Source organism: Muscardinus avellanarius (genome assembly GCF_963383645.1).
Source record: "Muscardinus avellanarius genome assembly, chromosome: 8".
In the NCBI taxonomy this organism is placed as follows: domain Eukaryota; kingdom Metazoa; phylum Chordata; class Mammalia; order Rodentia; family Gliridae; genus Muscardinus; species Muscardinus avellanarius.
In genome coordinates, this window is record NC_137794.1 from 104,689,765 (window position 1) to 104,706,660 (window position 16,896).

General features: G+C 37.9%; 1 protein-coding gene across 1 annotated transcript in view; it reads right to left on the minus strand.

Moving 5' to 3' along the window:
* Positions 1-16,896, minus strand: part of RGS17 (regulator of G protein signaling 17) — a gene marked incomplete at both ends in the record, with an annotated part of 33,175 nt that overhangs the window by 7,812 nt on the left and 8,467 nt on the right. Inside the window, 2 exons of the mRNA XM_080700310.1 lie at positions 2,081-2,315; positions 5,735-5,824. Of these exons, the coding sequence (XP_080556436.1) occupies positions 2,081-2,315; positions 5,735-5,824 (325 nt within the window). The remainder of the gene's footprint in view (positions 1-2,080; positions 2,316-5,734; positions 5,825-16,896) is intronic.

The window sequence follows — 16,896 nt, forward strand, 5'->3', positions numbered from 1 at the left end:
TTTTATTTGAAAACAGGGTCTCTTAAGCCAGCACGGCTGGCTTTGAAACTGTGCGATCCTCCTGTCTCCACCTCCCAAGTGCGGGGATTACAAGCGTGTGCCACCATGCCCGGCTATTCCTAACTTTTTTTTAAAAAAAGGAATACTTAGCATTTTAAAGTGAACCATATAGAGTACAGAGGGCTAACTTAGGTAATCTATCAACTATGACCTTAAGATAACACATCTTATATATGTGGGGGAGAGAAGTGGGCTATATAATCTTTTCAAGGCCTCTATAATTGTGTGTAATTATAGACAGGGGAAGCACATTTTGTAGGATATTAAGAGTCATCTGGGTTTTTTGTTTTCTTATTTGCTAAGTAATGCAACTTTAAGATGCAGTTGAGAATAAATTATTATGCTAATGAGATCCAGGCAGAGTTGGTTAGAGGCTGAGGTGCTAGAGAGACTAGAAGCCTAAGGAATGTATTGTCTACCATGGGAAATTCAAAGTATTATTAGTAATAAATGTATTGAGGCTAGCGAAAAAAATTGTCCTGTTTTATTTCTTTGAACACTTCTTCTATATTAATGTAGGAAATTAAAAGTGATCTTGTGTGCATCCAATTTAGGGAGGTTTCTCATTCTATACTGACAATGCTGCTGGAGTATTTTAGGATACCAACAACACTTTAATGAATACAAAAATTAAATTGTTTAGATACATTCACTAGAAGTGAAGTAGTTTAACATAGCACTTCCAACTTAGAGATTGATTAAGTAGATGTAGATGCATTTTACAGATCTCAGGAAAGAAGTGTAAGGCAGGCCGAGGCCATTTCAGGTGCTGAGTGAAGCAGTGATGACCACACTCCAGTTCTAGGGACTTCAGCCATGTCCACTCGCAGGACATGGCCACGGGGAATCTAAACACTATCACGCACCAGTCAGGATATTTAAACGCGTAGGTATACGTTACAGTAGCTGAGGGGATGCAGAAAAGGTGAAGAGGGTTGTGTGGAAAGGAGGTAATATTCTAGAGGCCACTATGTTCACCAAGGGCTTTGAAGCACCTCTAAAGCCTGACTCCCAGGGATCTAGATGCCTGGTTACACTATTAACTCAATGCTTCTAACTCAGATACATTTATCATGAGCAAATTAAAAAAAATAAATTAGATAATTTTTTAGATTTTTTTTGCAGTACTGGGAAATCCATGGGCATTCTACCTCCAAGCTACACTCTGAGGCCTCATTTTTATTCTTTATTTTGAAACAGTGTCTCACTGAGTTGCAAAAGGGCCTAAGTAGCTGAGGCTGTCCCTGAACTGCAGTCCTCCTCTCTGTCTCCCAAATGCCGGGATTACTAGCCTGCGCCACCATGCTTGGCTAAAATTAGCTAATTTTTAAAGTTATTGGAAATGTGCCATTGTGCTCTAAGTGTTGCTTGTTGACCAGGTATATTCTGGCAATGGGAAAATAAGCTTGCACTTTCAGTAACAGAAAGACTAGGATAAATAAATAATTTCTATTCCCATATCTGCTCCAAAAATATTAGTGGTCATAATGGCTCATTCTTCAGTACTAAAAATGTTCAATCATAAGCATCAACACAGATGTCAGGTTTTTTTTTGGGGGGGATGTGGTTAAATCAGAGGTTTTAAAAACAGTACCTATATGGAAATATTGTTAAAAGTATAGTTTCATTGGTTCTGTTTCCAAAAATTCCTGAGTAGAACTCAAGATATTTTTAGATATAATGTCCTACATGCGATCTGTTTTTTTTTAAGAAACATACCAAGGTTGATTCCCCTCTTTCATTTTAGTTTAAGTCACATAAAGTTACTTAAACAGCCTCACAAGTATTATTCTGAGAAGCAAATGACCAAACATGATTCAGGAAGAAACAAATGATCAAAGCATCGTGGGGGGGCATGGTCTTCACACACATACTCAGGGAGACTCGTGATGAGGAAGCTCAATTATCAGAGAAGTCTTGTGACCTGACCACAAACCATGCTCTACCCAATTTGGCAGTGGTCCCTGTAAGCTTGACCTCCATCTTCCGGAGCCCACCTCAACGTTTTCCAGATTTTTACCTCTTTTGGTGATAGTATGGAAATGTAATCTTCATAGATCATTCTGGCCTTTTCTTCGATCACCTTTTTGTTCTGCTCTGTCTTTAAGTCTTCACAGGCAAGCCAGAAAAGGAGGTTCTCTTCGCTGTATTCTGTTCGCAGGAACTCTCTGAACAGGTTTCTTCCTGCAGGGGCCTTCATCATCTTGTCAAAATTCTGAGACCAGGACAAGACTTCATCTGCGGTGGGATTTTGGCTGCAGAGACAAAATGAGGCCATTATCAAAAGCATCTCTGATACGATATGCCAGAGATGCTCTCAGAGGTAGTCAAGGGGAGACTGAAGGAGGCAGGGATTAGTAATGTTTAGCTTTTCAAATGTATTTGTGTCAGCATCAACTCTGTTATTATGGCACCATCTCTTAGTCTTTGATATACAAGTAAAAATATGTTTCTTTGAATTTCAAGGCAGTTCTTTTATCTCTTTACATTTTTGGTAGATTTTGTTTGGTCCTTTACATATTTTATTTGGCATCTGGTGATAATTGTTTTGAACATTAGAGCTCAAAATTTGTTTTTAATGGTTAATTGAAACTCAGCCTTTTGGAAGGCCAAGATTAGATGGACCAATTTAAGAACCTCACGCATTAATGATTTTTCCTTGCCCTTTTGGACTATTTTCCATATTCAAAACCCTCCCCCTTATATATCTCTGCCTCTGTATTTACTTAAATAAATATTTTATTCTTATTTAGATGGATTTTTTGTGATACTGGAAATGGAACCCAGGGGCATTCTACCTTCAAGCTACAACTCAGCCCTATTTTTATTTTTTATTTTGAAACAGGGTCTTAGTAAGTTGCAAAGGGCCTCACTAAGTAGCTGAGGCTGTCCAGTGAACCACAATCCTCCTGTCTCAGCCTCTCAAATGCTGGGATTACAAGTGTGAGCCACCACACACGGCTTTGCTTAGATTTTTTTTAAAAAGCAACTTTGACTCAAAAATGCTAGACTTAGGTAGGTAAGGAGGGAAGCGTTGGCTGGAGTGCTGCCCCCTAGTGGTCAGTATTTTAATATGCTTTTTATTGATGCAGGAATCTTGTTGGCAGTGACATACAAGCACACAGTACTTGGTTCCCCCCTTCTCATGCTCCTTCCCCATACAGAGTACTGAGACTGACATTGGCATTTTCATATGGGTACACAAAGCTCGTGGCAGTAATTCCTTCAATGAACCTCACTTTCCCCCTCCTCTTCCCTTAGACCTCCTTGCTGGCTCCACTGAGGTGTCTCCCCATTACCTGGAGTCCCTCTGGTATCCCAGTTACTCCCTAGCTTCTGTATATTAGAGAAAAGATAGGACTCTTCACTTTATGTGACTGGCTAATCTCACTTAACATACTGTTCCCAGGTCCTTCTATTTTCCTGCATAATTTTGTTTTGTTTTGGGCACCTAGGTTGGTTCCATAATTTGGCTATTGTGAATTGTGCTGCTATGAATACAGTGGTCAGTATCTTGCCACTTGTTCTCATTAGATCTAGAAAATACCTGCCAAGATGACAGCAGTTATTATATTATTATTATATTATTATTATTATTATTATTATTAATTATTTGGTTACTAGGGATGGAACCCAGGGGCATTCTACCTCTGAGATACACCCTCAGCCCTATTTTTTTGTACTTTGTTTTGAAACAGGGTCTCACTGTGTTGCAAAGAGTCTCACTAAGTAGCTGAGGCTGTCTGTGAGCCACGATCCTCCTGTCTCAGCCTCCCAAATGCTGGGATTATAAGCGTGCGCCACCATGCCTGGCTGACAGCAGTTATTTCTGAATTCCTGGGTCTTGGCAAACAATCACGTGGGCAGTCCTGTTCTGTTATCTCTTTAACGTAGGGGGAAAAGAGCCAAGTGGCCAAGTAGCAAGAAGCTATTTGCCATATGCACACGGTCACCATAATTCCTAGTGAAACTTGGGAATGTTTAACACCTAAAGATATGTTTCTAGTTGATGGAAACACTCTATAAATTACTTTGAAACATAAAATGATTTTTTTCTTTGTCTCATGAAACAGATTTTCATTTTACATCCAAAAGAAACAGTTTTGGAGCATGCCTATAATTCCAGTACTTGGAGGCTGAGACAGGAAGATCATAGGTTTGAGGACAGCCTTGGGCAACTTGGAGAGGCCCTTAGCAACCTAGCAAGATCCTATTTCAAAATAAAAAATAAAAGTGGCTGAATATTCAACTGGGTAGAATGCAGAATGCCCCTGGGTTCAATTCCCAGTACCAAGAAGTAAAAAATAAAAAGAAAAGTAAAGACAGAAAGGAAGAGAGGGAGGAGGAAAAGAAACAGTTTTTTTTTTTCACCTCGAGCAGCCATTTTTTATTATTCACTGGATCGACAATAGGAATATTTTGTATGCACTTGTCATATATTTTTCTGAAATGCCTTTGAAAAGCAGAGGGCTTTAAGAATGGCCCCAGGGATTTTTAGATATCCATGTGCAGATTTTTGGTGAATCCTACAGACATCATCAGTCTTTGCTGCATTTTTTAAAATACATCAAAGAAGTGGAATTGAGAAACTTGGAGGTTCTTTTGGTTAAAATGATTTTGATTTTGCTTTTGACCTAAAATATATTTGGTCCAAGATGTATTTATATTTTATTTTTCTTAACTTTTTGATCAGATATTTTAAATAAATTTGTTACTATTCCATTATATTTGAACTTTCTCATTCACTTAAAATTATCAAAAATTAAAAAGCTTAAAATTATAATAAATCATTATTATTAAAAACTTTGGCTGGGTATAGTGGTGCATGCTTGTGATCCCAGCATTCATGAGGCTGAGACAGCAGGATCACAGTTCGCAGACAGCCTCAGCTACTTAGTGAGGCCCTCTGCAACTCAATGAGACCCTGTTTCAAAACAAAGAATAAAAAATAGGGCAGGGAGTGTAACTTGGAGGTAGAATGCCCCTGGGTTCTATCCCTGGACCCGCAAAAAAAAGAAAGAAAAAAAACTTTGCATAAAAGCAGAAAAAGAAAGCACTTATATGAGTCATGAACTCATATTTATTTTTATTTTATTCCCTAGATACTGCATTTCAACTTCTCATTTTAGAGAAACGCAGGAGAAGTATGTTCCTGAAAATAGGACCATGAGCCAGGTTGGGCACCTTCCTGCTTAACTTGGGTAATCCAATGTGTGTGTGTGTGTGTAGGGGGAGATGTGTGTGTGTGTGTGTGTGTGTGTGTGTGTGTGTGTGTGTGTGTGCACGCACGCGCATGTGCTGAGACTCTTATAAAGAGAATGACTTAAATGTAATGGTTAAAAAGAAGTAAAAAGGGGGCATTTTGGAGGCTAATGCATGCAATAATCTTTATTTCTCAAAAGAAAAAGATGAACTTAGACAACTAAGACAAGATAAACTTAGCTGATAACGTAGCTAATAGAAAAACTGATGAAAAGTAATTGCAATCACAAAATCAGATCTCCCAGACTGACTTAGCATTCATTTTACAAAATTATTTTGAGTATTATGAAGCAAGAGAGATAATACTTGGGACTCAGTAGATGTAAACTGTGCACATGCACACACACACACACACACACACACACACACACACACTCACACTCACCAATCACAACAAACAGCTCACACTTACCATTCCTCTAGGACCTGGATACTCTCCATTTTAGTGGTAAGTGTGGGTCTTCCCACGTTTTCCCCTCTGTCTTCATTCCTAACGGTGAGGCTGAAATGTAACATAACACTTTATTAAGGGAAATTTAAATAATCTAAGACAAGAATAAATTTTGCAGGAGAAATATTTCATAGGACATTTTTGTAATCACTTATGTGAGATGTCTAAAGTATAGACAGAGGAGTAATAGTTTCCAATGATGGGTATGCCCATGTCAACTAAAGAGAATAATTTTAAATAAAATGACAAAGTAAATCAGAACTTCCAAATGAATTCCGAGCTTATCCTTCAATAGTCTGAATTACTTAAGATCTGAGATACTTGAAAAATTACATGCTTTAATATTTGATATGTACTTTTACATCACTCAGTAATTGGAAAGTTGTTTTGACTTTTGGTTTAATTCTGCTTGTAGTTTATTTTTTTCCTTAGCAGCTAAGAAGACAAGATGTATCATAATCTAACACAGAACTTGCTAATACATCATCCTTCCCTGCAGACCAGGCCACTGCCATTGACACCATCCCTCCTCCTGCTGCTAAAGCGCAATCCGCTGGATTGACTGGCACTTGACTTGGTCTTTGCCCTTTCACCACAGTGATTCAGTCTCCAGTGAAGCCGGCCAGCACTGTGAGGGTTTGAATCAGGAGAGCACTGCGTAGGAGGAGTCTCTATGTTCCTGGGAGTTCGGGAGCATTCTACAGGAAGTAGGATGATCCCAGTGGTTTTAATGCCCACAACGAAAATAAGAATTGTCTGATTCAGGTAAGCTGCGGCTGAGAAGTGTTTTGGGGTGGGAGGTTCCTTGTTTAAACAGAGGTAATGGGAGAGGTTATGAGTTAATATTAAAAAGGACAATATGGGGGCACATGCCAGTAATCCTAGCACTTGAAAGGCTAAGCCAGAAAGGATACTCGTTTGAGTCCAGCCTCAATAACTTAGTGAGACTGTTTCAAAATAAAACACAAAACAGGGTTAGGGGTGTAGTTCAGAGGTACAATGCCCTGACTTCAATCCCCATACCAAAAAAAAAAAAAAAAAAAAGGAAGGAAGGAAGGAAGGACGGACGGACGGACGGACTCAAGGGTCTTGGAATGCTTGGCTCATGAATTAGTAAACTGACACCTCTTTCTAGAGGCTGAGGAGCTCCACAAGCATCCCTGTTAGAGAGAAAAATAAGGCCAGATAATATCTTTCATTTGTTCATTCTTTTCTTTATTCACTCCACAACAGACAATAGAAATTCTTGCTTTTCCATGCTTGTTAGGAGCCAGTCCCCATTCTCTTAGCATTAATGTTATAATTTTCTTTTTACAGAGGTTAAATAGAGCAAAATAAAATTTGAAGTGGTCCAGTGATTGGGACAGAACTGAATTCTGAATATGTATTATGGCTGGAGTTTGAACTCTTATCAAACAACGCTGTATTCTTACTGACTACTAAGGAAACCTCAGTCTTCTATATTGCTATTCATTTAGGTCAAGTATAGGTTTTAGAGGAGATTAATTAATTTCTTACAATATTTTAGTGAGGGTGCTTTTTGGGATTTGAGAGATACATCGGTAACAATATTCTGTGAAATTTTCTGTATATATGAAACATCTTTATTGATCTGAAAATGTGCATGGAGATACACACATATTAAGGCACTATAACGCTAGAAAATGAAATCCTTTCCCTTGCTTAAACGATGAGCTCCTTGACAGCTTATCTCTTGGTGTATTTCCCCCGCAAGTCCCGGAGAGCGTGCAGCAGGTACACCTCATTTTATGAACATCTTTGGAAAATCTGTTCTCCATGTGCCTGTGTTGGAGAGCAACAAATCGGGAATCCACGTACATGATTCACAAGTTTCTGAAAATGAATTCTGGCTCTTATATCTGTTACTGTGATGTTTACAAACATCTCAAATGCTACCATATTAGAATGATAATTATGAAATATTGGGTTGTGTTTAGATCTTTCATTTCTACAGATGGTAAAATATGGACACACATTTGTACTCAAACCACATATAACAGACATTCAATAAATGTTTGACTGTTCACTGTGTGTGCCATCTCTTGATCTAATATTAGACTCAATCTTACCCTGTACAAAGAAATTAAATTTTAGCAACAGACAACTTATCCTGTTAATCAGCTATCCTTCAGTAATATTCTTAGAAATGAGTTTCAAAGTTTTAATGATCAAGAACCACTGAAAAAAAACATTTTAAGATGAAGAGAAAAAGAGAACAATAAACAAGGAATTGATATTGGGCTGTTTCCCTGTTCAGATACTTCTGTTCCCAATTTCACTTGGTCCTGCTGTCAGGAAACAGTATTTTGAAGGTAATGAATTATTGAAATTTTTGTTCTAAATCATCATCAACATATTATCTGTGCTTGAAAAAGGTCTAAGAGGAAAACACCAAATTTAAAAATTATCAGGGTTCACACTTTCTGAAGTATTGTTTTTACTTGCAACATTTTAACCAAAATTTCTATTTTTTAAACAAACCAACCAAGAGAGCAAAATGCATTTGCAGTCCTCACCATGGGAGGCTTCATCTAAGCTTAAATTCTTCATGAAAGAAAAATGCCAACAACCGAGGCTGAATATACTAAAACAATCACTTAAGTCCCCATTAGAGATGTTCTAGAATGTTGATTTTGAGAGAGAATTTGGCAATATTTCAGAAAATGGGAATCTGTGCTCTGTTTATGGGTGGGCTGTTGGTTTATAGGTGGTTAGGATAGCAGAAAGGGAAGAACATTATCTGCTGTCAGTTACAGAGCTTTTCTGCTGATTTGTCACCAGGGATGTGTGTATGTTGTATTTGGGAAGATGGTCTACTATTTTAAGAAAGACAATTGATTTTCAAGAAGAACCTTTGAAATGGTTGCAAATAAGACAGAAAACTTGCAGTAGCCATGGTAACTCTGGGATAGAGAATGATCACCAAACCACACATACTGAAACAAAAATTCAACCCAAGAATCAATAAGATGCTCAAATTTAACACATTGTGACACCAAGGCACCAAGAAAAAATCACTGCTGATTGTAAAATCAGACAGCTATTAATATTTTAATGCTCTCACATTATGATATCAATATTTTCTTTCAATGTAATCAATTCTACTTTGAATTTCACATGGCAAAAATGAAATCAACATCCATCAGTACTGAAAAAGGATTGGTAGATTATTTTTTAATTTTCATCATTCAAAATATTCATAATAAAATACTACAGCTTTATTCAGTTGTTAATAATAAGTTACAAATATGTATGAAAAACTTAATGTGTGGGCATTGTCTGAGATGGTAATTCAAGATGCATAAGACAAAGGCTGTGCTACTAAGCTCAGACCAGTAAATAAATATAACATAGCATACTATCAAGAACTAAACTCTATTGTGCATATGGCACATCCAAGGCACTGATATGGTATCTATACATTACAGTTTAGATTTAGAAAGTGCCCCAGATCTCAAGTGGTAGATGAGGCAGCCATGTTGGAGGCAGGACTGGTTGTGGGGAGCATGACCTAAGATGGTGTTTCCAGGGCAGGCTGCTGCAGCTCCTGTTCTTCTTTCTATCCTGCCACCATGGACAAGCTTTATCCACCTCTCTGCTCTTTGCCATGATGCCTCGAGGACCTTTACCCCGGTTCAAGCTTGGAAGGCAGTCTACCGTGGACTGAGAATCTCCAGATCCACGAGTAAATAAATCTTCCTCTAAGTTGTGGTTGTCAGGTGTCTAGGGTCGTAGTGGTGAGAATGCTGACTTACACACATACTTTTGCAAAATGACATTGAGAAAAGCTTTGCAAAAGAGAAAATGGTTAAGGTGGGTTGAAAACGTCTGATAACTGGAGACCTGAATAAAGGAGATTGCAGTCTGAGAGGTGAGAAACTCTTGTAAAGGCTGGGAGTTTAAGAAAGCATGATTCAATGGAGAAGAGAAAGGACAAATGAGGAGTTTCTAAGAACAAGCTAGTGCCTGGAATAGTGAAGTATATTATGAAATAGACCAAAACTATGAAGTAGACTCCTTATGTAGAATATATTTCCTTTATGGTGATTTTAACTTTCCATGTTTTGTTGTCTTCATTCTTAATGGTGATGATGATAGTGAGCTCTTCTACAAGGATGCAAAGCAAGATACAAAAACTTGATGTAATTCTAGTTCTTGGAAGTCTGAGCTGGAGGACCATAGGTTCAAGGCTAGTCTCAGCAACTTGAACCTCATCTCCTTCATGTCTATAGTTTTATCACAGAACTTGGTTTGAAGTGGGGGTATTTGGGGATGGATACCATAGTTAGAAATTTGCATCTGAAAATGTTAAGCCACCAAATGTATAATTCTAACAGTGTTAATGCAATGTTAAAAAAACCCATATTGTCCCCATTAGAACTCCTGTAATTTAAAGTCATGTGTCCTATGTCATAAAATAAGTATTTCATTTGGCTTCAGTATATCTGTTTCATTTACTTAAACCTCCCAAGTAAAAAAATCAGCTATTAAAAATCTTTCCACTAGATGGCTGTGTTACCTCTATAAAATAAAAGTCAGAATAAAGGATAACCAGAAATGTTTCTGGGAGTAATTTCCCATATTGGAGGAAATAAAGTCTTATTCTTACACATAAGGAGTTTTGATAATTATGTCTTCCTAAGAAATTTGAAAATAGTCATACCAATACTACATTCCATGAATGTAGTAATTAAACTCAAAAGGGATAAATTTAATCCTGGAAGGTGTGCATAACTGGAACCATTTTTTCTTTGTGGTATTTAAAAAATGTTCTGAATATTCCCTGGCCCAAAGTAAATTGATTCGGGAAAACGTTAGTCTTAAAATCAGGCAGGCAAAATCTAATTAACATTGTCATTATGGTTTCCAATAATAAGTTGTTTTACACTCTACTGCCTCATGCTGGAGAATATGGAACTTAGGTCATACAATATTAGAACAAATTAATTAGAAAGGGTTTTTAACCACCAATGAGAAAAAATATTTTCTATTTAAAAATGTTTTAAAAGAGCCACCTAACAGTGGTTTCTCTACATTGTTTCACTTCCAGTTTGAATTGTTCATAAACACCGGTTTCTTCTTTCAACCCATGAAAACTCTATAGACAAATTTCTTCCATTTCTGATTCGTTCTCTCTCTTTGCTACTGGTTTTCTCTCTATGCATGCATCTGCTACAAAAGCTGGGTCTCAAAACTTTCATATTTACTTGTATTAAGTGTTTATTTCAGAATTCAAGCCATGAACTTTTAGCTTCACTAATTAGCACATTAATTTAGAATGCCAACTGCATCCAACACGAATTACATGGTTAAAATGGAAATGCTCTGTAAGTTTACATTGTTAGTCAACCAGACTTTCTTATTTAACATAAATAAGGTTGTCTTTATTTTTCTTAAGATTTAGAGAATTACAAGGCTAAACATATAAACTTTATGCAATATACACCACTAACCAGAATATTCTAATTTAGTTCTCAGGCAGAATAAAATCTTATTTTAAGCTGTTCCTTCAACTTGCTGTAATTTTATCCATAATTTGCAATTAAAGTAATGGATACTTATGCTGAAAAAGTAAGTATGTGGGATGTAGAACAGCCACATGGACTTTTGCTTAGTCAATAAACATTATTAATAAAGCCACATGTGATTGAGACTTTAAACACCTTTGTCAAGCTTCTGATTTTAGTTAACTTATGTTCCTATCATAAAAAATGAAATGAAACAGTTATACCTCTAGCAGTCGATATTCAAAAATAATCTGGTAGCTGGCAGGGTCACTTATCCACTGCCCTCCATCCCTGGTTACTGGGCATATGGCTTTGTGTGGGGTAGAGGTCAGGGGCACCCTTGGATACAAATACAATTGATGGCAACTGTCTTATCTGTGTGGAATCTTAACTACAGAATATGGACCTCAGAGCATTCTATGGCCATGTGGTACCTGCTCTGGGAATGTGGCAGGTAGTGTGTGACCTGTGGAGAAGGGGCATAGTGGTACAGAAGACAGAAACAATGGCTCTTACATGAACAGATGCCACATAAGTAGGACACTGGAAAGCACAGGATGGTCAACACCTATCCTGTCTGGTCACTTCCTTTGAGCTCAAGAGTTATAAGGAGGTTAAAAATAATATCTGCTAATAAAGGATAATTCAGGAAGCCTATAAACTAAGTGATTTATACATGCTATTAGTCACATCTTATCAATGAAAAACTGAAGCTCATGAAGATTAAGTATCTTGCCAAAGGCATGGTTACATGTCATGAAACTGGGACATACCCAGATCTGTCTAGTGTCCCTATGGAAGTTCTCTTATCTTTTTTCACCTCTTTAAGCAGGCTTTATTTGAAGAACACATGCTATGAGAACTCATGTGCAATCATTAAATATGGCAAGAATACCTCTATTTTGAATGGAACACATAGAGCTGTTATTTCATTATTACTTATGGGATTAGTTGATTGAAATGTTTCTGTACTGTTAAATAATCTGAGTGCAGAATACAGCAGTGGTAAAATATACTTTTTTCTCAGAAAAGGATCCTCTGGTGCATGTGATAAGCCATAATATGTGGTATACTGGATCTTCCAGTAAGTGTGATATGCATTAACATGTGGCATATTGGTGTCTGAAACAAACTATCAGTGTTATAGAATTGGAAATTATAATCTTTATTACACCCAACTCAGAACTGTCATATAATAAAATGGATTTTATTATCTTTTCTAGAAAAGAGAATACAAAATTCTTGAAAAATGTTCTAAAATAGCAGACAGATTATAATAAATCTGCCATTCCACAACCATAAAAGTAAGTAGGCTAGGCACAAAAGATATGATGAGTCTGAATAAGAGGGACAAAAATAAATAATTGATATTTATTTCTGCCAGATGTAGCATGGCGATGGTACTCTACAGGTAGGAAAGGAAGTGGTAGAGAAACAGTTATAATCTCATTTTTGTGTTCCAGGGAGGATAATGAAATTCTTACATGTTATCCAAATAGCTACTCAATTTGTCCTGGATTTTGAAAGGCTGAATTTCATAAAAGTTAAATAATTTGCTTTAAGTTAGAAAGAGAAGATCTTTACCCGTAAGGATTATGGTATCGCAGGTCTTTAAAGAGAGGCTCACTGTCTCCTCTCTTAGCAGCCTTTCTCGCTCCAAATGCACCTCGAGGGGAAGCTCTGTTCTCAGAGCTCAGCAATGACCTCTCGGGTTTCCAGATCACACAATACTCTATGATCCTTGTCAGACTGAACTTCCCTGGGATATCTGCAGCCACACTCACTCCCTTCTTGGGAAACCCCCCACTCTTGTGGTTTAGGAAATGTCCCAGTGCAGTGTTTTCTGTGAGACCTCTCAGACCTTCTCTTCTCTGCACTGTGGGTAGGCAGGTCCTCCAGGCCCTCTACCCTCCCACTGTTGGTCTATCCTGAGTTTTCAGTCTGTAGCTCAGAGCTCTTCACACTGGTGCATTTTACTGAGCCATCAGTCTTCTCCCCTGAATAATCCACACCAACAACTCCCAGGTGGTCATATTGAATGTTGACTCAGATTCATTGATAGAACTCACTTTTGGGAACCTTAAACATAACAAGCTGAACGCATCATCTTACCTTTGGTCCCATCAACTTTTTATTCTTTCATTGATGAACAGACATCCAGCCGGCCACTGCAAAGAATAGGATGGAGCTGTCCTTCTCTCCTCTTTCTCATCCATCACTAATGCTTGGCAGCATTGTTTAATGCGCCCTTGGATGTGTGATGCCTTCCTTTATATTCATTGCTTCTTCATTTTGAGTCCCTGACATCACTCACTGCTGTGGTTTGGGTCTGGAATGTCCCCCAAAGGCTCATGGGCTTAGTGCCCCATGAAGGGATGTTCAGAAATGAGACTTTGGGGAAGTGAAAAGAAAATGAGGGACTTCCGGGAAGATGGCGACCGAGAAAAGCGGGGCTTAAGAGCCACGCTAACAACTAATCTCCATTACCACAAAATCAGCGCCTTTCATAGCCAGAAAACACCATCACCAGAGAAACAAAAAAAATCACCAGGCTCCAGAGAGAAAGCAGACTGAGAACAGAGCTCAGAGCCACAGAGGAGATACACCGGCCTCACACCCGAGGACGCGGCAGCAGCGCCATACTGCCGGCGGCAGCGGTGACTTCACTGGACGGCTACAGCAAGCCGAGGTGAGCCGCTGCGGAACAGCCAGGCGGGATTTCTCGCCGCAGGTAAAATCTAAAGCTCCCAGTGGCTGAGCTCAGCACACGCTGCAGGGATTCAGAGTGGAAATCAAAACCAAGAAGAAATACACCAGCCTCACGGCAGAGGGTGTAGCAGTGGCGCCATATTGCCAACGGTGGCAGCAGCAGAGAATTCACCGAATCCAGTACAGCTACATCTGTGTACTCAAGAACAGTGAGTCAAATTACGGGCCACAGAGGAGAAATCCCAGTACTGTACTCCCTGGGACTTGACCCAGTGGGGGAGGGGCAGTGGCAGAGATATCACACCATAGGAGAACTTGCAATCTGGCACCCCCCACAGTCTAAAGCAGCCTCTATTGAATCTCTGGGTCGGAGACTCTGTGATACAACCCAGTAAAGGAGTAGTGGGGTCTGAGATACTACAGACTCGAGATCCAGAACACCTTAAGTGAAGTCATAGTGACCCAAGGGAAGAACCCAGAGAAGGCACAAACTTCCGAAATCATGGGAAAGAGGAATAATACTGGAGCAATGAATGCCCACAACCCCACAACATCAGAACCCGATAAAACAGAAAATCAGAGATTTCTAGAAGATCAAATGAGGAAAATAACTGTAGAAATAATAGAGGTGCTTTGAAAAGAACTCAGAGAGAGCCAAAAAGAGATAAAGGATGCAATTAATGAAGTAAAGGCCTCAATTCAAAGCACAAACAACCGATTAGACCACATGGAGAACAGAATCTCGCTCTTAGAAGATGATCATTCCAAAAATGAACGCATAGTTTCTAATCTAGGAAAAAATATCCGAGAGCAGGAATCTGACATTGAAGAAATATGGGCCCATTTTAAGAGAGCTAACCTAAGAATAATTGGAATAGAGGAGGGAAAAGAAAGTGAAACCAAAGGGATCAACAATCTCTTCAAGGAAGTAAGAGCAGAAAATTTTCCAAACATAGAGCAAGAGGTTGATACACAGGTCCAAGAAACTTATAGAACTCCCTTTAGACAGGATCGGAGAAGAGGATCCCCACGCCACATAATTGTCAAAATGACCAATGTGGAAGCCAAGCAGAGAATCTTAAAGGCAACAAAAACAAAGGGCCAAGTGACATTCAGAGGCAAACCAATTAGAATCACTCCAGACTTCCCAAACCAAATCATGAGAGCCAGAAGGGCTTGGAGTAACATATTCCAAACTCTGAAAGAAAACAACTTCCAGCCAAAAATTTCCTACCCAGCAAAACTTTCTATCAAATTAGATGGAGAAATAAGAAGCTTCCATGACAAACAGAAACTGAAGGAATTTATGTCTTCAAAACCAGCGCTAGAGAAAATACTCAAAGAGATTAACTACAAAGAAGAAATAGGTAACACTCACCAGAACCAGAGAAACAAGAGTTTCCATCCAACAGACAACTAAGATTGGTTATCTGTGGAGACTCATTATTTATGTTAGTCTTTTACCTATCTCTAAGTTGTATTGTTTGCCTTTATTGTTGTTAATTTTTAGGATTTCTAGTTGGAATATTAATATACCCTCAGATATAGCATTTGGAAATATTTTATCCAATTCTATTAGTAACTTTTAACTCTGTTTACATTGTCTTTGGATATACAATATTTTTTTCTATTTTTTAGGGAGTTTGTATACTCTTCTGTTGCCTGTGCCATTGAAATAATATCCATGAAATCACTGCCAATTTCAATGTTGTGAGGTTTTATGACCCAGATTTTCTCCTAAAAGTTCATAGTCTTAAGATTTATATTTAGGTCTTTTTATCTATTTTGAGTTAATATTTGTATATGGGATTAGGTAAGGGTCCAACTTTATTCTTTTCCATGTAATTATTATGTTTCAACAATATTTAGTTAAAAGATTATTATTTTCCCCACCAAATGTTCGTGGAAACCTTGTCAAAAATAACTTGACAATATAGGGAAGAATTTAGCTCTAGGCTTTTATTTAACTCCAATGGTTTATATATCTGCCTTTAGAATAGTACTACACTGTTTCAATTATTGTAGCTTTATATGGTTTGAAATCAGAAAATATATATCTTCTAGCTTTGTTCTTTTTCAAGATCATTTTCGGTATCTAGAGTCCATTTTCCATATTAGGATAGATTTTTTTTTCTGAAAAATAAATATATAAATATATGATAGTTTCACCTAAAAAAATAGAAAAAAATATTCTCTGGTAAGAAAGAAAGTAAAAAGAAATATTGAAATGTTATCTTTAAGTCATCAAAAGTTTGGTATCAGACAAATGAAACTGTTATGTGAGATTATCATTTTTAATTTTGGATAAATTGCTGTAATACTAGATGTCAACCACTAAGCCAAGCATGGGAGGGAGAGATGGGGAGAGAATTGGGTGGCGATCGGGTGGGGGCTGACTGGGCGATGTGTGCATGTATGTCTACAAAAGTTTGTATCCCACTATGATGTATGAATACAGTGCACCAATAAATAAATAAATAAAAATAAAAATAAATTAAAAAAAAGAAAATGAAGACTCTCTTCTCATCTGTTGATAAACCCATTAAAGAATTCATACCTGAGTGGAATATTGGGTGGGTGGAGGTAGAACCTATTTGGAGGGAGTGGATCTTTGGAGGTGGGATGTACCCCTAGACCCATCCCATTTCCCCAGCACCACCTTCTTTCTCTGATCCTGACCATGAAATAGCAGCTGGCTTTGTCACACCCTCCCACCATTCCTCAGATCCAAAGTGATAGAGCCAGTTGACCATGAAATGGAATCTCTGAAGCTATTAGTCAAAATAAGTCTTTTTCTCCTGTAAGTTGTTTTTTTTAGGAAATTTGGTCACAATGACAAAAAGCTAACAAACATACTCTTTGAGACTATTGCAAGACTCCCAATTA